The sequence below is a fragment of the Rutidosis leptorrhynchoides genome, chromosome 11, assembly GCF_046630445.1.
Source record: "Rutidosis leptorrhynchoides isolate AG116_Rl617_1_P2 chromosome 11, CSIRO_AGI_Rlap_v1, whole genome shotgun sequence".
Lineage (NCBI taxonomy): Eukaryota > Viridiplantae > Streptophyta > Magnoliopsida > Asterales > Asteraceae > Rutidosis > Rutidosis leptorrhynchoides.
Window position 1 is genome coordinate 370,668,911 of NC_092343.1, and position 22,294 is coordinate 370,691,204.

The window sequence follows — 22,294 nt, forward strand, 5'->3', positions numbered from 1 at the left end:
ATATAATAATATAATAATATTGAAATAGAATATAATAATATAATAATATTGAAATAGAATATAATAATATAATAATATTTTAGAATATATTTTGAATCGTAAAAGTTTTAAAAAGTCGTATTTATTAAATACTTCAGGGGTATATTATGTAAATTGTAATTAATAATTTCTATCATGTCGCTTTCATGTGAATAGTAAATTAATTAATTTCTTTTCATTTACTATTCATGAATAGTAAATGAATTAAAAAAAAAATTTGAAAAAAAATAATAATTATAAAAAAAAGTATTAATTTGTAAAAAAAATCATTTAAAAAAAAAAAACAATTGTAAAAAAAAAAACGTTTTTTTTTAGAAAAAAAATTCGTTTTAAAAAAAAAAAAAAAACGTAAAAAAAAAAAAAAAAACGTAAAAAAAAAAAAAAAATTATTAAAAAAAAATATATATTTTTTAAGATTTTGTCTATAAAAAAAAATTGTTTTTTTTTAGTTTTATTACCTTTAGATTTTTAGACTATAGTCGCAACTTTTAGTATTAAGTTTAGTTTTGCCATAGTTATTTTTACTTCTAGAATTTTTAGGCTTTGCCGTAAAATCCCTTAAGTGCTTATTCCTTAGATTAAGTTTTAGGTGCTTTAGAATTTTACGACGCCGTATTTCGCACTACTTTCTTATTTTTATTTTTCGACGCCTATTTTTCGACCTTTTTATTTTTCGACCTTTTTCGACGCGCAATCTTTTTCTTTCTTATTTCTCGCCATTCTAGTTTTTAGGACTTAGATTTTTTTCTACTTCTTCTCTAAATTTCTTAAAATTACGAAAATTTATTTTAAGTGGTTAAATTGATAGACATCAAAATTTTCTGGTTCGTAGTAATAGTTGGATTTGTACGTGGACCGGGTTATTGGAGCCAAACAGTACTCAATTATATTGAGACCAAACGAATCCTGCCCCTCTGCTGCATCTTTTGGCTACTCGAAACGTGGGCAAAATCAGAAAAGTCTATTGATTGGACAACTTATATAAGTTTTTCTTATTTTTATAACTAATAGGATATTCTGTGAATGCACCGAGCAAAACGTTCACCACCTTTCATACGTTCACCACCTGTAACTCGATCAAGACATCTAGCAAATATTGTCGCCGTTGATTTTTCTTTAGAATCGTCATCTAGTCGAACAAGAACTCCAACTCAAATTTCCGATAATCCATCTTTTGAACCCGACTTCACAATTAAGAACCCGGAGCATATTCAAGGACAATTCCAAGATCCTGAACCACTAATTATTCCTCCTGAGCCACAAACCATTAAATCAGAATCCTCTAGTGATTCGTATTCAACAAATTCAATTATGGAAGTAACGGAACCTCTAAGTATGGAAGATCGAATGAGAGCCACACGCACGGGCCAAGGTCACGCCATTATTAAGCCAGAAGTTAATGCGCCAGATTATGAAATCAAAGGACAAATTCTACACATGGTAACTAACCAATGCCAATTCAGTGGTGCACCGAATGAAGATCCTAACGAACACCTTCGTACGTTTAAAAGAATTTGTACACTATTCAAAATCCGAGAAGTGGAAGATGAGCAGATCTATCTCATGTTGTTTTCCTGGACTTTAAAGGGAGAAGCCAAAGATTGGTTAGAATCGTTACCTGAAGGGGCGATTGACACATGGGATGTTTTAGTTGAAAAATTTCTTAAACAATTCTTTCCGGCATCCAAAGCCGTGAGACTTCAAGGAGAAATTGTTACGTTCGCGCAAAAGCCAAATGAAACTCTATATGAGGCGTGGACAAGATTTAGAAAGTTGTTGAGAGGATGTCCTCAACACGGTTTAGACACTTATCAAATAGTACAAATATTCTACCAAGGTGTCAACGTTGCTACACGAAAAGACATCGACATAACAGCTGGTGGTTCCATTATGAAGAAAAACGCAACTGAAGCTTACAAAATTATTGATAACACAGCCTCCCACTCTCATGAGTGGCACCAAGAGAAAGATATATATCGTTCATCTAAAGCGGCTAGAGCCGATTCTAGCCATAACTTTGATTCCGTTTCCGCAAAAATAGATGCTTTCGAGAGACGAATGGAAAAGATGAATAAAGATATTCACGCAATACGAATCAGTTGTGAGCAATGCGGTGGACCACACTTAATGAAAGACTGTCACATTGAACAAACGATGGAACAACGTGAGAATGTTGTCTACATGAACCAAAGGCTGGAAAATAGTTATCAGAATAATTATCAACCGCCAAGGCCAAACTTCAATCAAAATCAAAACATTCTTTACAATCCAAAAGGACCCGACAATAACTCGTATAACCAACAAGGTCCGAATAACCAACCAACTCAAAACAACACTTTCAATCAACAAAGACCTGGCTTGTATAAACCACCACAACAAACCGACGAGAAGAAGTCAAATCTGGAAGAAGTGGTATTTAAGCTAGTTGAATCTCAAACACAATTTATTGAAACTCAAACCCAAACGAATGAGAGGTTTGAGCAGTCATTTAGAACTCAACAAGCTTCCATTTTGAATCTAGAAAAACAAGTAGGTACTCTTGTTAGATTGATGAGTGAAAGGGAACAAGGAAAGCTACCGAGTAATAATGAAGTAAATCCTCGGAATGAAAATGTTAACATGATATCAACAAATTCTGAAAAACCAATACCAGAAGATGGGAAAGTTTTAGATGTAAGTAACAATGAAGAAGTTACACCACCACCACCACCCGAGTATGTAAAGCCAGTGGTGGCACCATACAGACCACCCATCCCGTTTCCAAGAAAAGGAGTTGAGTATGAGCAAGTAATAGGTAATAAAGTTTGTGATACCTCTGGAAAGAAGAAGAAGAAGAATAAAAAAGTGCAAGAAACAAAAACAGTAGAAGTAAACCCGGTGAAGACAGTTCCACCAAATCCTCCACCTAGGGTAGGTGATCCGGGTGAATTTATTGTTCCTTGTCTACTTAGTGACTGTGTCATGTATGATGCACTAGCAGATTTAGGTTCAAGTGTGAGTGTTATGCCTCTTTCATTATATAAGAGATTAGGTGTAGGTGAGTTAACTCCAACGGATATGAGTGTTCGACTCCTTGATCAAACCATTAAGCACCCAGTTGGAATTGCTGACAACCTACCCGTTCAAGTAGGTAATTTAACCTTTCTAGTCGAATTCATTGTCATTGACATAGAAGAGGACTCAAACGTTCCTCTAATTTTAGGTCGACCATTCTTAGCGTCCACCGGGGCGTTATTTGATGTAAGAAAGGGTAGAATGACACTTAGTAATGATGAGAAATCGATCACCTTTATGATTCGAAAGTCTAAATATCCACAAACCAAAACCGTTGAACCGACAAAAACGATTGGTAAGAACCATGTTGTTTTACCAACTCCAACGGTAATGCTTAACAATAATAGAACGCCTAAGTGTGGGAAAAATGAAGTAACACCTAATGATGACTTGATAATAAAGAACCCCATAGTTGATACGAAATTAAATAACCCCGTTATTAACAGTTCAATGAAGAAAATTTTTAAATGGGTTATTGATGCTAAAAGTAAGGAAAACTTTAGGTTATATAACCGGTTAGTATCCAATATGTCGCCTAAAGAAAAGGCGAAGCTAGTTGAATTTGTGGATATTACGGAAAAAGCTGGTCACTGGCTTAAAGCAAAAGTCACAGATATGCAAGTTGATTATGGTCCAAGAGAAATTGACGATGAAGTTAATCACAATTTCGACACCACATCTACCTAAGTGTGAGGAGATTCAACTATTCTAAAAAGAAAATGCTGTTTGGAGTTAGTTGTTCTGTTCTCGTGTAGTTCCGAGAATGGAATTCGATTGGTCTTTTCCGCTAGCAGACACTAAAGAACTAGTTTTCTCCCCCCATTCTGAATTTTTTTTGTTTTTTAGGTTTTATATGAAATTAATATGTTTTCTTTTTAAGTTTTGTGTGAATTTAAAAACAAAAATTTACTTTATTTCATTAAGTTGAAAAAAAAATGATTTCTAAAATTCGTCGTGAGTTGAAGACTAGGCCGTTGAGCCGAAATTACTTTACCCGAGGGCGGGGCGAAAATTTTTTTCATCATTATTTTTAATTTTATTGATTTAAAGTATGCCAAAAAAAAATATATTTGATTTTATAAATTTTTGAACGTGGGGTAATATACCCAACTTTAAAAATATGTATATATGTTCGTATTTTATCATGTAAACAACAGGGTAAAACAACGCACTTTCAAAGACTAACATTAAGTTCAGCAAAAGGTACTGATTTTGACGACAAGATGCAAAACAACAAATGTGATATAATAAATGAAGGAATGAACGATGAGGCGCGCCATCTATCATTCGACGAGCTTTGTAATTACAAACTGGGTATTTTTAATCACTTTTCTACACTAATCACCCTCATGAATTAATAATTATAGTCTGATTTCATGCAAATGAGGGCATTGCATGATCTCAAGTGTGGGGAAGGGTTATAAATTCTCTCGGGTTTATACTTGGCTTATTTTCTAAATATTATGAAAATTTTAAAATTTTTTAACTAAATGAATTCAAAATCATGTTTATACATATTTATGAACGATAAAACTAGGTGTTAATGCCGAAATTATCGTTACCTCGGAAAGGACATAAATTGAGAAACAACCTAAAATGCTTGAATTCATTTAAAATGGAATAAAGGAGAATAAAAAGGCAAAGAAAGAAACTAAGTGTGGGGAGAATGTACCAAGTTATTCAATTAAAAATTATCTATCACATATCTTTGTACAAGATTATTGCAGGTACTTTTGTTTTGGATGATACTAATCAGTTTTACCCGGTTTACTGTAATATATTTGAAAGAAAGATGGATCTACACGATGAATCAATTCCATCATTAAAAGGAAGTAAAGTCTTCCGAAAAAGACACGCGCTTCTTGATTTAGGTCAAGAAGTTGTCGTCCAGACCAGCTGTAGGTTGACGAAAAATCTAGAAAAGTCATCTCTAAAATCAGCAGGAAATCCACGGACCTCAGCATCAAACAGGGTCGCCAAGTGGTCAGATTTATCCTAACCATGAGAAGGATTTATCTCGTACAATGGGGAGGCACCGTGCAAATTAGCTTGATAAGACTAATGAATCAGATCCCCAGAAAGGATAATCTCCTTAAAGATTAAAAATCAGCTTTTAAGACTGATATTACTCAATCCTTGAGATTGACCTTAAAGATTGAGAATTCAAACTCATGGAATTCAATGATATCTAAACTCGAGCTTGAACGAGAAAATATTTTGATCAAAAATACAAACCGATTTGTTTTCTGAAAACCCATTTTCAATGCGTTCATTACCATTGAACGTAAAATCCTAGGAATTCACCTGGAATTCATTAGGTCACCTGAACCAAATCGGGTGTCAACCGTAAGAACGGTGGTTGCATAGCATGGTCGGAGACAGGACCTTGTGCCAGACCGAAAAATCATAGGATGATCTTTACTATCGCTCCTACCAAGGATAGTTCTAGCATCCGACACGTTAAAAGACCATAATCATCTGCATGTCACGGGACATTACCTTAACAGTTTCTTGTTCATCGCTTTCCTTTACAACCGGACGGTAGTTTACCGAAAGATAATATACGGAACAAGTAAACTGGATGTGTACTTTCCGATACCGGGATAGCAGTGGATTACACGAACCTAAAAGTTTTAGCCAAAATATTGATCCACAAATATATTTTGCAACACCGATGATGGATCAAATCAGAAAACTTGTCTAGGGTAAAATCTAGCTTGAATTTTCAAAAGATCAAATGTTTTCATAAAGATCCAATTTCCTTAAAGGATCTAAATTTTTATAGTCATGTGGGACTGTAAACCGCCTTTCAAATGTGCACTTTGCTTTGGAAACCGAAAGTAAATCGGCTATTTGATTGCAAGTGTCGTTGTCCTAAACCCAAGGCAACTGTGGATGACACACCCACCTTTAACCATATCGTTACTATCATTGTTTATACCGCTCTATCAAAATCACTGATGTACAAAGTGTGAAGAATAAAGAAGTGATTCGTGTAATGTATTATATTATTTCAAGACTGTATTGCTTGAGGACAAGCAACACTCAAGTGTGGGGATATTGATAAGGCTAAAAAGGAACATATATTTCATAGCAAAATCCCCCAAGAAAGACAAGATTTTAGTTGCAATTGTTCCATTTTCAAGTAATATTCGTTTATTTTAAATAAGTGCGAAGACAAAAGGCGAAAACGACGAATTGAAGACACAAAGGTCCAAAAAGCTCAAAAGTACAAGATACAATCAAAAAGGTTCAAATTATTGATGAGGAACGTCTAAAAATGACAAGAGTACAAGTTAAAAAACGCAAAGTACAAAATATAAAATTGTACGCAAGGACGTTCGAAAATCCGGAACCGGGACCAGAGTCAACTCTCAACGCTCGACGCAACGGTGTAAAAATTACGAGTCAACTATGCACAAGAATAAAATATAATATTTAAATAATTCATAATAAGAATAATATTAAATAATAAAAAGTTGTTAATTGAGCATAGTTCAGGGGTCATAAGTGAAAATTCAATTTCTAAATTCGCCTATAAAAGGCTTTGTAATCGTAATGTAAAAACACACCTTTTTCTATCTTTTTCTTATTTATCAATATCAATTATCAATATCTATATTCTATATCTCTATCATAATGTTAACTTAATAAGATATAACAATAATCTTAATTTTAATTTTAAATTATGATAATAATAAGATTTATGATAGAGATCGTTTGAGTGTGTAAGTCGAAATTCTGTCCGTGTAACGCTACGCTATTTTTAATCATTGTAAGTTATGTTCAACCTTTTTACATTAATGTATCGTAACTAAGTTATTATTATGCTTATTTGAGCCGAAGTAATCGTGATGTTGGGCTAAAATATTAAGAAGGGGTTATTGAACTTTGGACCATAATTAAGGTTTGGGCAAAAGACCAACACTTGTGGAAATTGAACTATTGACTATTAATAGATGGGGGGTATTGTCTAATTGAGTGACAACTCATTGGAGTCTGTCGAACCTATCTTCAAATTAATTAACCTAATAATTAATAATGATTATGGTTGTCCTATTTAGTGATGTTCATATGGAATCTGTTATAATCATTTAATTAATCAATTGGGTTGGGTAATTGATTATTCATTCTGATCAAGTGGATGAATTAATATTCATAAACTAATTAAAACAGGGGTGGATTACATACAGTGATAACTGGTGTAATTGTTGACAGAAGTGATAACTGCGTCACAGTTTAAATCCTTAATCAGTTGGAATATTTGACTTCGGGTATAAGGGTAATTTGACGAGGATACTCGCATTTTATTTTTATGACCGATGGACTATTATGGACAAAAACCAGATAGACGTATCAAATAAACCAGGACAAAGGACAATTAACCCATGGTAATAAATTAAAATCAACACGTCAAACATCATGATTACGGAAGTTTAAATAAGCATAATTCTTTTATTATATTTCTCATCGTATCTTTATTTACTGTCATTTTATTACTCGCAATTTTATTTACTGTCATTTTATTTATTGTCATTATTTTACGCACTTTAATTATCGTCATTTATCTTTACGCTTAAAATATAGAATCGACAAACCGGTCATTAAACGGTAAAACCCCCCTTTTATAATAATATTACTACTTATATAATTATATATATTTTGTATAAATATAGTTAAAAATATAGTAAGTATCACCAGCTCCCTGTGGAACGAACCGGACTTACTAAAAACTACACTACTCTACGATTAGGTACACTGCCTATAGTGTTGTAGCAAGGTTTAGGTATATCCACTCGATAAATAAATAAATAAAACTTGTGTAATATTTCGTCGCATTTTGTAGTAAAAATTAATACTATTTCGTACCCTCACGCTACATCATCACCCTTTATCAGCAAGATCAACTTCATCTTCCATATATAGCTTCTGGTTTGGAATCATTGGAGCATCAGCTGGTTTGCAGTCAATCATACCTGTTTCTGCAAGAAAATCAAGAATATACTTCTTTTGACAGATAAATATTCCCTGTTGGGATCGTAATACCTCAATCCCCAAAAAATACTTAAGTCTGCCCAAGTCTTTCATTTCAAATTCTTTAAATAAGTTCATTTTTAAGTTAGAAATTTCCTCTCTATCATTTCCTGTTATTACCATATCATCAACATAAATAATTAAGCATGTAATTAATTTTCCTCTTCGTTTAAAAAATAGAGTATGATCCGAGTTACTCTGTTTAAAATCATATTTTTTCATAAATAATGTAAATCTCCCAAACCAAGCCCGCGGGGATTGTTTTAACCCATATAAAGATTTCTTAAGTCGACAAGCTTCCCCATTTTTGAAGTTTTCAGAGAATCCTGGAGGTGCTTCCATATAGACTTCTTCTTTTAGTTCACCATGTAAAAAGGCGTTCTTCACATCAAATTGGTGAAGTGGCCATTCTTCATTTGCAGCAACTGAGAAAAGAACCCTGATGGTATCAATCTTCGCAACTGGTGAGAAAGTCTCGGAATAATCTATTCCATATGTTTGAGTATATCCCTTGGCAACCAGCCGGGCTTTGTATCTTTCAATGGTACCATCTGGTTTGTATTTTATTGTAAACACCCATCGATTTCCTACTGGTTTTTTTCCTTGAGGAACGACACATTTTTCCCATGTGTCACTCTTCTTGAGTGCTTCCATTTCTTCTTCCATGGTTTTTCTCCATTTGTCATATTTCATTGCTTGATCAACTGTAGCTGGAATTTCTTCAGAGTATAAAGCAGAATTGAATTTTTGTGCCTCGCTTGATAGGTTTTCTTGCACAATATTGGCAACGGGGTATTTTGACCTTTGGGATTCTTTTTCTGGAGAATATCTTTTTGGTGGTACACCTCTATTGATTCGTTGTGGTAGAACATATCTTTCTGAGGTTTCACTAGGGTTGGAATTGATGTCAATTGGGGAAATGGTGGCCTTGAGAATTGGATGATTTTGATCTTCTAGAGTTGTAGGTTCATTATTCGAGGAAGTTTCGATGGGCTCGGAATCTTGTGTTGTTTCAGGATTAGGTGTTGGAGTTTGGGTATTAGGTGTTGGAGTTTGGGTATTGTCGGAATTTGGAATTTGGATATTGTCGGAATTTGGAACTTGGATATTGTCGGAATTTGGAATTTGGATATTGTCGGGATTAGGTACCCATTGTATCCAACTTAAAGTGTCATTATCCTCTTTCTCCCCCTCACTCGTGAGTTGGGTATTGTAAAAATATTCGGTTTCGATAAAGTCGCAATCCATTGTAGTAAAAACATGACGCTTTTTTGGACTATAACACTGGTATCCTTTTTGATTTATTCCATAACCAACCATAACACACTTTTCCGCACATGGATCTAGTTTGGTGCGTTCATTTTTTGGAATGTGAACAAAGACCGAGCACCCGAAGATTCGAGGTTCAATGCTAAATGAGGTCGGAAGTGTATGAAATTGGGAAAAGGTATCTTTTGGAGTTTTTGTGCCCAAAATTTTAGTAGGTAGACGATTAATAAGGTAGGTGGCGGAAGCAAGGGCTTCGGGCCAAAAACTCTTCAGGACCTTAGATTCAATTAGTAAGGCTCTTGTCATTTCTAAGAGTAGCCGATTTTTTCGTTCGGCTACTCCATTTTGCTCGGGAGTATGAGCACATGAGGTTTGATGGATAATTCCGTTGTTTTCGCAAAAAAGTTTCATTGAATAATTAACAAATTCCCCACCATTATCGGATCTTAGAATTTGTATGTTTTTATCAAATTGTGTTTTTATCATTTTATAAAATTGAGAAAATTTCTCAAGCACTTCCGATTTGTGTGTTAGAAAATAAATCCAAGTCATTCGAGTATGGTCATCAATAAATAGGACAAAATACCGGTAATTTTTCCCTCCATTAACCGGTGCTGGACCCCACACATCGGAATGAATTAAAGCAAAAGGTGCATCTTTTCTAGTATTACTAGGTTTAAATGTACTACGGTGGCTCTTGGCCAAAATACAAGTTTCACAATTCAACTTAAAATTAGACGGAAATAAACTAGGAAATAAAGCATGTAAATATCCGGCTGACGGGTGACCCAATCTCCTATGCCATAACCAGGCTTCTCTCGTAGGTGTTCCGTGAGCAAGTGACACGGTACCTTGTTGAGAAACCTCGTCAACATAGTATAACACCCCTTTTTCAGTGCCACGTCCAATTAATAATCCTGTCTGGATGTCTTGCAAGATGCAAAAAGTCGGATACATTAGGACTTTACAGTTTAATTCTTTTGTAACATGACTTACCGATAACAGCTTATGAGATAAAGCTGGAATATATAGACAATTAGGTAATTTAATATTAGGTGAAATTTCAATAGTACCTCCACTTTTAACTTGAACAACTTCCCCGTTAGCCGTTAGCCGTTTGTACTTTATTTTTTCTAGGTTTTGTTTTTAAAATAATATCATTTTCATCAAAAGTCATAGTGTCCGTTGCTCCACAATCAAATATCCAAGATGTGGATTTTGAATTATTTGAAACAACGTTTGCTTTAGAAAAGTCATCATCATCTTGTATTTTGGCTAAGACGGAGTACGTATTTTGACACGAAATATTAGTTTTGGGCTTAATAGGCATCGTTTTATTTTTGGATCCATTATGTTTGACCTGGCCTGATGTGTTAAGTCCATTAATCTGGTTTTTAAGCCCAGTTGGTTTAGTGGGCTTAGTGGGTCCAGTACTCTTTTTAGGTAAGCCTTTTTCATGTTTACATAAATTAGTGGTAGTGGACTGGTTACACTTTATGTTTGGCCCAATATTCATACCAGGCTTGGTTTTAAAAAGGTCAGCCCAAATAAAGTCACATGACTTATTCCTAGGGTTAGTTGCTCCAATCGTTTCATTATCCCCATCCCCATCTATTTTATTTCTCTGATAGAAAGAAGTAGAAAGAGAAAGTCTTTTTCTCTTTTTCTCTTTCTCTGTAACACTACTTCCTATTTGATCTATATCGATGGTGATGGTAGGTTCTCCTGCTCCTTTTCCACCCATTGGTCTATTCAATTTAGAGAGAGAATCAGAAGTAAAAGGTTTACCTTTTTGGGTGATGATGTCACCGATCCCTAAATCGGTGGTGGTGGTGGTGGTAGGTTCTCCGGTCGCCGCTACCGTTGCTGCCTTGCCTGGTTTTGTCCACCAATCTGGGTATCCTTTTAATTTAAAACACTGCTCTTTTGTATGCTTTGATTTACCACACTCAGTACACCTTAATTTTGATTTATCAATTCTTGGTGGGTGAGTGTTTTGGTTTATCTGGGTTAGATGATAAGAGGGTCTTTTGCCATCAATTGCAACTATACTAGTTGCAATCTCATGATTGGTTGAATGATCACTCACTGATAGCCCCAAAAATTGGCGTAAGCTTTTCAACAGGCTAGCCAATTGGCTAGTTAAATCGTTGATTTGGTTTGTGTGGGTTGATTGAACTGATGGTGATGATCGGCTGCCGTCTTCATTAGACATGGTGGCCTTTCAAAAAATATAGAAACTTGGTAAATGATTGAAGCAAAGAATGTGTAATGATCCTTGGATCTACACCAAAGCTCTTGATACCATGTTAAATTGATAAGAAAATGAATATGATCGTTTGTATTGATTACTAATAATTGATACAAGCTGAATTGATACAATCTTGATTGATGAAAACTGTTACAAGGCTAATTGTTTTATACACAAAAACTCTAACAGCTATTTCCTAATGAAGTTAGGCTCCATTATTACTTTTGGAACCACTTTACTCTAAAGGGAAAGAGCTGTTGTGATTGACTGTTATGGTTGACTTATATCCGTTGAAACTTGGAACCATATGCTGTCTTGTGGTCTTCTTAATAAGGAAATGATGAAGAGAACTTTACTTCTGATCCTAAAGTTAGTTACCTAAAAAGGTAACTTTGGTTTGATGTTTTAATCCAGTATTCTAACATTTCCTTCATGGAATGGGGCAACGGAAAATATACCATAATAAATATATTAATTCCTAACTTCCGTTGTTGAAGCATATTATTTTGTAGCGTATCCAACATGATCAAGATAAACAGTTACAATTTTCAGCATAATTTGTAATCCTAATTGATATGTTAGAAAAAGGATGATTTATAATACTCTGTTTATAGACAGCCCATAAAAACTGTCATTCATATCATAACCAGATCAACATACAAGTATAGTGATTTAGTTATTATCAAATCTCCACCCATAACACAACTTTCGCATCATTTTATGGGATAAATGAAGTGAAGACTTATTGATGTTCCCAAAGTAAATTATATATGAAACATATAGTCGACACAATATATCTTCAAAATTTAATACAATAACAACATATGAGAATTACAGTCATGAACTTGGAGAAGCTTCAAACAAATTCAACACGACAAAATTTGGATCCACGAGAGAAAATATCTCTGCACGTCTCTTAGGACTGATGTCAGGAGCAATTATTTTCAATGTCTCCAACTTATTCGCATTATTAAGCAGATACTTTATGAATGCAAACTCTTCCCATAAAATAGCATCCAGATTAAGTATTACGATTTCTTTCACGTTAGAAAGCAAACAAGATGGTGGAGGTGTTTCTTCTAGTTGGTTGCATTCCTGTAAGTAAATCTGGTCTGCACATAGAAGCCCCTAATGACAAATAAACATAACAAATAATTATTAGTAAGAACACATGACATTATTACCAATGGATTTTGTTTATCTAGACACACATTTGAATCGAATTCACAATAATAAGAGAATGAGCCTTAATATCAAATCCAAATTCAAAATTTGAACATAAAAGTTTACTTATCTCTGTTGGAGGTTTTATTGAAATTTCGGGTAGGGTAAAATAATCGATAGCCAGATAAATTACTGAATCGTGGTATCACTTTCCGAAATTAATTATTCGACCCTTATTGCCTGGGTTACACGAATATAACTTTGGGATAAGACACAGATTAGTTCCTGTTATTGGCAGTAAACAAGAACTCTTTTGCATAAGAGTATTAAGGTGTTTTTCGTATATCTTATTCTCATAAATGATAGTCCTTATTTATAGGCACCCAAAAATAAGTATTATTCCACGATGGAGATGTTTCACTAACTAATTTCGTTTTCAAATCTAAAACAAATCCTTTACATAAAGTTGTTTGTTTTATTTCCAACAACCAAATCAAGGAAATCGTTTTTAAATCTAAACAAATCCTTTACATAAAGCTGTTTGTTTTATTTCCAACAACTAAATCAAGGAAATCGTTTTCAAATCTAAAAGAAATCCTTTACATAAAGTTGTTTGTTTTATTTCCAACAACCAAATCTAGGAAATCGTTTTCAAATCTAAAACAAATCCTTTACATAAAGTTGTTTGTTTTATTTCCACGATGGAGATGTTTCACCTAGTGCAGGAATAATACTTCCGTAATCACTCAAATTTGTGATAATGGAAAACCACTTTCGGGTCCGGGCAATCTATCACTTAATGGGTGTACACTCCGTACCTCCTAACCCGTTTACAAGTGTAGATTAAATCCCTCAATTACACTAAATTTCCAACAATCCTCCCCAATTTAGTGCAATTCGTTTCATGAGAATTAAACAAATTAAAACAAAAACTTATGCATAAATGAAAATATCTTGAAGATTGAATTTTCACCTTAGTACATTACACATTCCAAATATTCGAGAATCGGGGTGTTCTAAGAATTGAACCCTTCAACCCATTTGAATAACTGAAAATAACATACACATAAGTTTTCAAATACTCTAAATCTATCCTGACACTTTACGAGCCATGTGTCCATATCCATTCATGAATGTATCTAAAGCAAAAGTCCAAGCTTTGTTGAAGCGGCAAAACTTCACATTCACATAGGTAGTTCATTTCAGTCATGCACCTGCTATTGCACTTTTTCAAATAAACCATTAAGAAGCTAAACTTCATCCTCACCTTCAACAGGTCCGAGTACATACCTTACCTTGGGATGATACAAAATTTTGTACTCCAAATTTCTAAGTATAAGCCTTCCACATTGAATTCAACTTCTAATTTTCATCAGAAGGGAATTGGGTATCTTATAATTAGAAATTTATGTGGACTTTAAACCCATCCCCACAGCAGACTTGTTCACCAAGTCTCTTGCCAATCCCTTCGTCAAGTGATCAGCTAAATTCTGTTGTGACCTCACGAACACTATAGAAATCACCCCATTCATGATGAGTTCACGAATCATGCTATGTCTGACACCTAAGTGTCTAGACTTTCCATTGTACATCTGGCTATAAGCCTTTGCCAATGTCGCAGCACTATCACAATGGATAGATATGGGTGCTATAGGTTTAGGCCATAATGGTATCTCATGGATCAAGTTTCTAAGCCATTCTGCTTCTTTACCAGCAGCAGCTAAAGCAACAAACTCAGATTCCATCGTTGAGTTGGTAATACATGTCTGCTTCTTAGAAGCCCATGAAATAGCACCCCCCCCAAGCAAGAACACCCAACCACTCGTTGAAGAATGATCTTTAATATTGGTTATCCAACTCGCATCAGAATATCCTTCTATTACCGAAGGAAACCCATTATAAGATAAACTATAGTCCATAGTTTTCTTCAAGTACTTCAGTACCCGCCTAATTGCTTGCCAGTGATGAGTACTAGAATTACTAGTATATCTACTCAGTTTTCCCACAGCAAAAGCAATATCCGGCCTTGTACAAGTCATGGCGTACATCAAACAGCCAATCACCTGAGAATACTCAAGTTGTGATACAGCTTCACCTTGATTAGGCATAAGCTTCTCACTTGGATCAACAGGGGTACTCACAGGATTACATTCAAAGCAATTGAACTTTTTCAACACCTTCTCAATATAATGAGATTGACAAATCAAAATTCCTTTGCTTTCACGTTTGATCCTAATGCCAAGGATAACGTCAGCCTCCTCCATATCTTTCATGGAGAATTTTGATGACAAAAATTCTTTTGTTAAATCAACCTGACTTTGGTCAGTCCCAAAGATTAACATGTCATCAACATATAGACAAATTATAACTCCTTTACCAGAATCATCAAATTTACTATATACACATTTATCTGCTTGGTTTAATTTAAAACCACTAGATAAAATCACTTCATCAAACTTTTGATGCCATTGCTTAGGTGCTTGTTTCAAACCATATAAGGATTTCACAAGTTTGCACACCTTGCCTTCATTTCCTGGCATGACAAAGCCCTGATGTTGGTTCATATAAACCTCCTCATCCAATTCACCATTCAAGAATGCTGTCTTCACATCCATCTAGTGAATAACTAGATTGTGAATCTTAGCCAAAGCAATCAGCAGTCTAATGGTAGTGATACGTGCCACGGGAGCATAAGTATCAAAATAGTCAATTCCAGACTTTTGTCTAAAGCCTTGAATGACTAACCTTGTCTTGAACTTTTCAATAGTTCCATCCACCTTCATCTTCTTTTTGAAAATCCATTTGCAACCCAATGGTTTGCAACCACGAGGTAGATCAGCTAACACCCAAGTGTTATTGCCCATGATAGAATCTATCTCATCATTAATTGCCTCTTTCCAGAATGCAACATCCTGAGACCTCATTGCTTCATCTTATGTTTTAGGATCATCATCAACATTGAAACAATACTAATATTGGGTAGAAACATTATCCCTAGAACCTTCAACTAAGTATAGTTGAAAATCTGGTCCAAATGATTTAGGTTTCCTTTTTCTTTTGCTTTTTCGAAGCTCAAGTGACTGATCAACAGCCTTTTCAGAGACTTCATCATTATAATCCTTATTGATTCCATTGTTACTTGGAATCATATCCTTTGGTCTAGGTATAGATGAAAATCGATTTTCATCAAAGATTGCATCCCTTGAATCAATCACAGAATTGATTGAGACAAACTCATTAGGCTCTATTACATAGAACCTATATGCCTTGGAATGTTCATCATATCCAACAAATATGCAATCTATACCTCTTTCACCTAAACTTTTCTTCTTGGGATCAGGTAGTCTTACAACCGCCCTACAGCCCCATACCCGAAGATAATTCAAGTTAGGTTTCCTTTTATTCCAAAGTTCATAAGGTGTAATCTTGTTTCTTTTGTTAGGAACTCTATTAAGCAAATAACAAGCTGTTAACATAGCTTCCCCCCAAAATCCTTCACTTAAACCCGAATAGGATAACATGGAATTAACCATTTCCTTAAGGACCCTATTCTTCCTTTCAGATATACCATTTTGTTGTGGAGTATAAGGAGCTGTGGTCTCATGGATAATACCAACGGATTGGAAATACGATTGGTCAATGTATTCACCTCCTCTATCTGTTCTAAGTCTTTTAATCAAAGCCTTTTGTTGTAATTCTACTTCAGTTTTAAATATTTTAAATTTATCTAATGCTTCATCCTTAGTATGTAACAAATAAACATAGCAAAATCTAGAAGCATCATCAATAAAAGTCACAAAATATTTCTTGTTCCCTAAAGTAGGAGTAGCATGCAAATCACATACATCACTATGTATTAATTCCAAAATTTCAGTATCACGATGTACATTTTGAAATGGTTTCTTAGTGATCTTTGTTAACATACACGTTTTACACTTTTCATTGTTCATGTCAAAAACCGGTATTAATCCATCTTTAGACATATCTTGCATTCTTTTAAAGTGTATATGTCCTAGTCTAGCATGCCAAAGTGTAGAATTATTTAGGCTAGAAGTAGATATAAAAGCAAAATTAACATTCAAGTGATTAATGTTAAGTCTAAACATTCTATTGCATAAATAACTAAAACCAACAAACATACCATGTTTTGACAAAACAAACTTATCAGATTCAATCACTTGTTTATAACCACAACAATTTAACACACTACTGGAAACCAAATTTTTTCTTATTTGTGGTACATGCAAAACATCAAACAAACAAATAGTTTTTCCAGAACTAAAACACAAATCCACACTTCCACGTCCATGAACAGAGGCTGTTGACTCATTTCCCATATGAAGAATTGATCCATCAGTCACGGACTCGTAAGTCTTGAACCAAAATCTATCCTTGCATACATGGGTGGTGGCTCCCGAGTCAACCCACCACGCGACATCATCATCCTGCACAAAATAAGCCTCAGATATATATGAAACATAATAATTCTCATTTGAATTATTAAATATATTCTGACCTTTCGAGTTGTGGTTGTTTAAACCATTTCCCGAACCGCTTGTGCTAGATCCTTTGGCATTATTATTACCAAAAATAACCTTGCAATCCTTTTTCATGTGTCCAGTTTTACCACACTTCCAACAAGTCAATTTAGACTTCTTGTTCGGATTAGCCTTGTTATAACCTTGATGTTTACGTTTGCCCTTTTTGTCATTATTACTAGTGAACTTTTTATGTTCCACCATATTGACAACAGACGTACCAGCAACTTCGTTGCTCTTTGGCTTGTCATTATCCTGCAACCTGAGGGATTCCTCAATACGCAGATGACTACCCAACTCAACAAGAGTTAACTCCTCCTTCTTATGTTTCAAAGAATGTTTAAATTCTTTCCAAGATGGAGGTAGTTTATCAATTATGCTTGAGACTTGAATAGACTCATCCATGTTCATCTTATGTTGTGTGAATTGACCAAGTATACGAATGAACTCATTGTATTGTTCCAAGACCGGTCTAGAATCGACCATCTTGTAATTATTAAAATTACTCACAAGGAACTTTTTACTAGAAGCATTCTCAGACATATACTTGGTTTCTAAACAGTCCTATAGTTCTTTAGAAGATTCAACATTTAGGTAAATATCAAAAAGGGAATCAGCCATACCATTGAGGATTAAACCTCTAGCGATGTAGTCATCGTTCTCCCACTTGCACCTTTTCCGAATTTGTTCAATAGTGGCATCATCACCATGATCTTCAGGAATTGGTGTGTTGAGTACGTACACCACACTCATGCTGCTCAGAAAGAAGTGCATCTTCTTTTGCCATCTCCTAAAATCAATTCCCTCAAACTTATCAAGTTTGGAGAAATTCGCCGTCATGTGTTTCATCGTAGCCACCATCGATTATAACGAAGAATTACTTTCGATTGTTGGAGGTTTTATTGAAATTTCGTGTAGGGTAAAATAATCGATAGCCAGATAAATCACTGAATCGTGGTATCACTTTCCGAAAGTAATTATTCGACCCTTATTGCCTGGGTTACACGAATAAAACTTTGGGATAAGACAGAGATTAGTTCTTGTTATTGGCAGTAAACAAGAACTCTTTTGCATAAGAGTATTAAGGTGTTTTTCGTATATCTTATTCTCATAAATGATAGTCCTTATTTATAGGCACCCAAAAATAAGTATTATTCCACGATGGAGATGTTTCACTAACTAATTTCGTTTTCAAATCTAAAACAAATCCTTTACATAAAGTTGTTTGTTTTATTTTCAACAACCAAATCAAGGAAATCGTTTTCAAATCTAAACAAATCCTTTACATAAAGTTGTTTGTTTTATTTTCAACAACCAAATCAAGGAAATCGTTTTCAAATCTAAAACAAATCCTTTACATAAAGTTGTTTGTTTTATTTCCAACAACCAAATCTAGGAAATCGTTTTCAAATCTAAAACAAATCCTTTACATAAAGTTGTTTGTTTTATTTCCACGATGGAGATGTTTCACCTAGTGCAGGAATAATACTTCCGTAATCACTCAAATTTGTGATAATGGAAAACCACTTTCGGGTCCGGGCAATCTATCACTTAATGGGTGTACACTCCGTACCTCCTAACCCGTTTACAAGTGTAGATTAAATCCCTCAATTACACTAAATTTCCAACAATCTCTGTTGGGTAATCTTGATGGGTAGGTTTACGGGACCTTACTCACATTAAAAGTCACGAGTTCACATGGTTGGAACGTTAGTTTAATAGGTATTGGTGTTATATGCAATGTTTAATTGATTAAGTTAGCTAGTTTGAACTGGTATTGTGCTTGATCGAATTAAAAGGCTTACGGTGGAGTGTGGGGTGAGTCCACCTAAACTTTAGGTAGAAGAAAGTTGTCGAAGTTTGAATGTGTGATTTGCATGAGTTTATGGCTATATATATATAGCCTTACGATGTGAACAAAAAATCAGAAATAAAAATGTAGTCTTTAAGTATTTTTCTATCTCACAAATAATGTTTAATTTGTGTATTGTGGGTGTTTTACAACGCACGGTAAGTAAGTAGGATTGTGGGCCTGTATGTTTCAACAATCTTTTATATTCTTCTACTTGAACAACAATCTTTTATGTTCTTTTACTTTATATTATCAAAATAAAGTTATAGGTGCAAATGAACTTACATCAGTAAAGGGAATATGCTTAAGATAAGGCATATGGTTTAAGAAATCCAGCACGAAATCCCACTCCCAAGAACCACTGATACCAATCAAAAGCTTGACCAAGTTTGGGAACAGAAGCTCCACATTAATTGAACTATGGATTGTGTTTAAAGCCTGCAGAGAAAAAATGTTACGTCATAATCTTTAATTAAAAGCCCAGCAATTGACAATATCTCTTTTTGTGCTTGGCATATGTTGGTGATTTGTGTCACCAATATGATTTAAATGTAATGGGATTAATTTGTTAACCAAAATAATCTTGATAAATATCGAACAAGTTTGGGAAAGTGTGGAGTGCACACTTGTTTGAACTTATCTTGATTATGATGGGGGTTCGGAGGCAGTTGGAGATGGAACTGCCATTCGGCATTTATAAACCCCACCCCGTTTTTGGTTATTTAATTCATTGGTACGTTTAATTAATTCATACACAAAAACATATTCTCTGTTCTATATTTTCTGAGTTTTATCCGATTGAAGATTTCGATTGTACCATCGAAATACTTTAATCTGAAAGTGATTACACGACTCTCAGAAATCCGAAATCGAAACCCTGATTTACAACAGCATATATCATACGGAGTATTAGCATATACTCTGTATATAACAGATATGAAAAGTAACTAAATACTCAACAAATGCGAGTGAATATAGTATTAAATATCTTAGAATGATAAATTTACACAAAATTGCTTCTGGCCTAGCGGTATCAAGGGAAGTTATAAACTTTGAGGTTGTGAGTGCAAGTCCGGTCGTGGATATAAAGGGTGGGGGGGGGGGGGGGGTGTTTGTTGTGAAAAAAAAAAAAGATAAGTAAACTTACTCGTATAGTTTGACGAGTCAATGTTAACTTCTTGATTGACGAGAGGCTTGTGAAGAGTTCTAACAGGCGTCTAGAAGTATCAATGTGAGCTTCTACTAGAGATAACGACTCCGTCATATGGTATTCGCTTGTCACCTCATCCAACATGTAAATGTATTCAAGGTTAGGAGCATCAATGAAAACGTCATGAACCATGACCTGAGAGTCGTAATCGATTAAGGATAAACTCAAACTCTTCAAAGACGCCGAAGAGACCTTAAACGTCTCAATTAAATCATTACCTTGATAGTAGAGTTTCTTCACAATTAATTCTTCTAATACAGGACACTGAGAAATCACATTCACGAAAGTATTTTCGCCGGAGTAAATTATATACATCAAAATGAGTTTTTTCAAAGACGGAAACAACACGCCGTTACTTTCAGGCACATCCAACACGAATTTTCCATTTAATGTTAACTCAATGAGGTTATCACAATTCTTCAATATACCCCAATAAAACCTAACACAATAACCGCTAGTACTAGCTGCCAATATAAGCTCTAGCTGTTGAACTAGACAACTAATAACGATACGAAGCCAATTAAGCACACGACTGTAATCAAAATCCTTGGATAAACAAAGAAAAAACTTTTGAATTGGCTTACTGTTACGAAGAGCTAAAGCCTTATCAACCGAATCATTAAACTTTTGAAGTACTTGTTCATTTGGCAATAAATTACACCTAGTAAAATCATAATAAAACTCATTCTCTTGTTTGTTATAACGGAGAAAAGGCATAACGAAACAGAGGATTGGTAGAAATTCCCAAATGTAGTTCCACCTCTTCGATAAAATGCATGTACGTTTGGCATCACGCGCATCCGGAATCAAGGATATGATATTTGTAAAGAGCTCATCAGGTAGTTTGCTGAAGATATCTTCTTTTTCTTCATTTTTGATTAAATTTTTGTTATGAGTAGCAGCAGCAGTAGATGAATGTTTTGGCCTTTTGGACACAACTTTTCCTGATCGCGCATTCATGATTTGTAGTTGAAGAACTGAGAATTAGGGTTTGAGAATTGGGGATTTTAGTTTGAGGTTACGCGAGTTTGATAGCTTGATTCATTTGTCTGATCGCAACATAAAAAAACCTGAGTCAAATGTGGTCTAGGTTAAGTCCGTACTCATTGATAGTTTGGGCTGCAGTATTAGGGCCCACCTAGAGCTACATATACGCAATTAATTTAGGAATAATGGACTTTGCATTTTTTAAGATGTAAAGTTGAGTCTGTATTTTATTCTTTATAACATGTAAATGGTTTAATCAGATGTCTACGTTATTGCTTAGTTGTGGAAGCTTGATCATAATGTAATGATGAACACATCCCATATTAAATATATTTGGAGAGATTCATTAAAGATTTCGCTTTTACCGCTGACACAAACTGCTTGTAGTTTGACCATTAGGGATAAGGCAGGAGGTTCAAACGAAAACATTGAATAGATTAGATCTCATGGATTGTTACTACGTAATGATGTTAATGTATGATTAGGTACGTTTTACTCTGTTCAAAATAATTTGTAAATCTTAACTTTGTGTAATTTCTGTTTAATAGCCATGATCCGATTGTTTACTTGTGGAAGCTTGATCATGATGTATTGATGAACACATCCCATATTAATTATTTTTGGAGAGATTATTAAAGATTTCGCTTTTACCGCTGACACAATTCTTGTGAATTGATTGCTTCCATAATTCGTGACAACAAAAACTCCTTGTAATTTGACCATTGATTAGGGATAAGGCCGGAGGTTCAAACGAAAACATGGAGTAGATTAGATCTCATGGATTGTTACTACGTAATGAAGTTGATATATGACTAGGTACGTTTTACTCTGTTCAAAATAATTTGTAAATCTTATAACCAGTTATAAAAAAATGACCAAACGGAAGAAAACACCTA

At 34.5% G+C, this 22,294-nt stretch overlaps 1 protein-coding gene across 1 annotated transcript; it reads right to left on the reverse strand.

Annotated features, from left to right (window-relative positions):
* Positions 1-12,484: 12,484 nt before the first annotated feature.
* On the reverse strand, positions 12,485-21,371 carry LOC139875922 (putative FBD-associated F-box protein At5g50270). Its single transcript, XM_071863220.1, has 3 exons — positions 20,349-21,371; positions 19,487-19,639; positions 12,485-12,775 (listed from the first exon to the last, which is right to left on the reverse strand). The coding sequence occupies exons 1-3, from the start codon at positions 21,369-21,371 to the stop codon at positions 12,485-12,487; spliced, it is 1,467 nt and encodes a 488-aa protein (XP_071719321.1).
* Positions 21,372-22,294: the final 923 nt, after the last annotated feature.

Bases quoted from the DNA above. Each gene is read 5' to 3' on its own strand.
- LOC139875922 (XM_071863220.1), bottom strand. From the start codon at position 21,371: ATGAATGCGCGATCAGGAAAAGTTGTGTCCAAAAGGCCAAAACATTCA. The intron at 19,640-20,348 runs GTAAGTTTACTT...TTTTCTCTGCAG, and splicing joins TGACTCGTCAAACTATACGA to GCTTTAAACACAATCCATAG. The intron at 12,776-19,486 runs GTAAGTTCATTT...ATTTGTCATTAG, and splicing joins AGCATATTCCCTTTACTGAT to GGGCTTCTATGTGCAGACCA.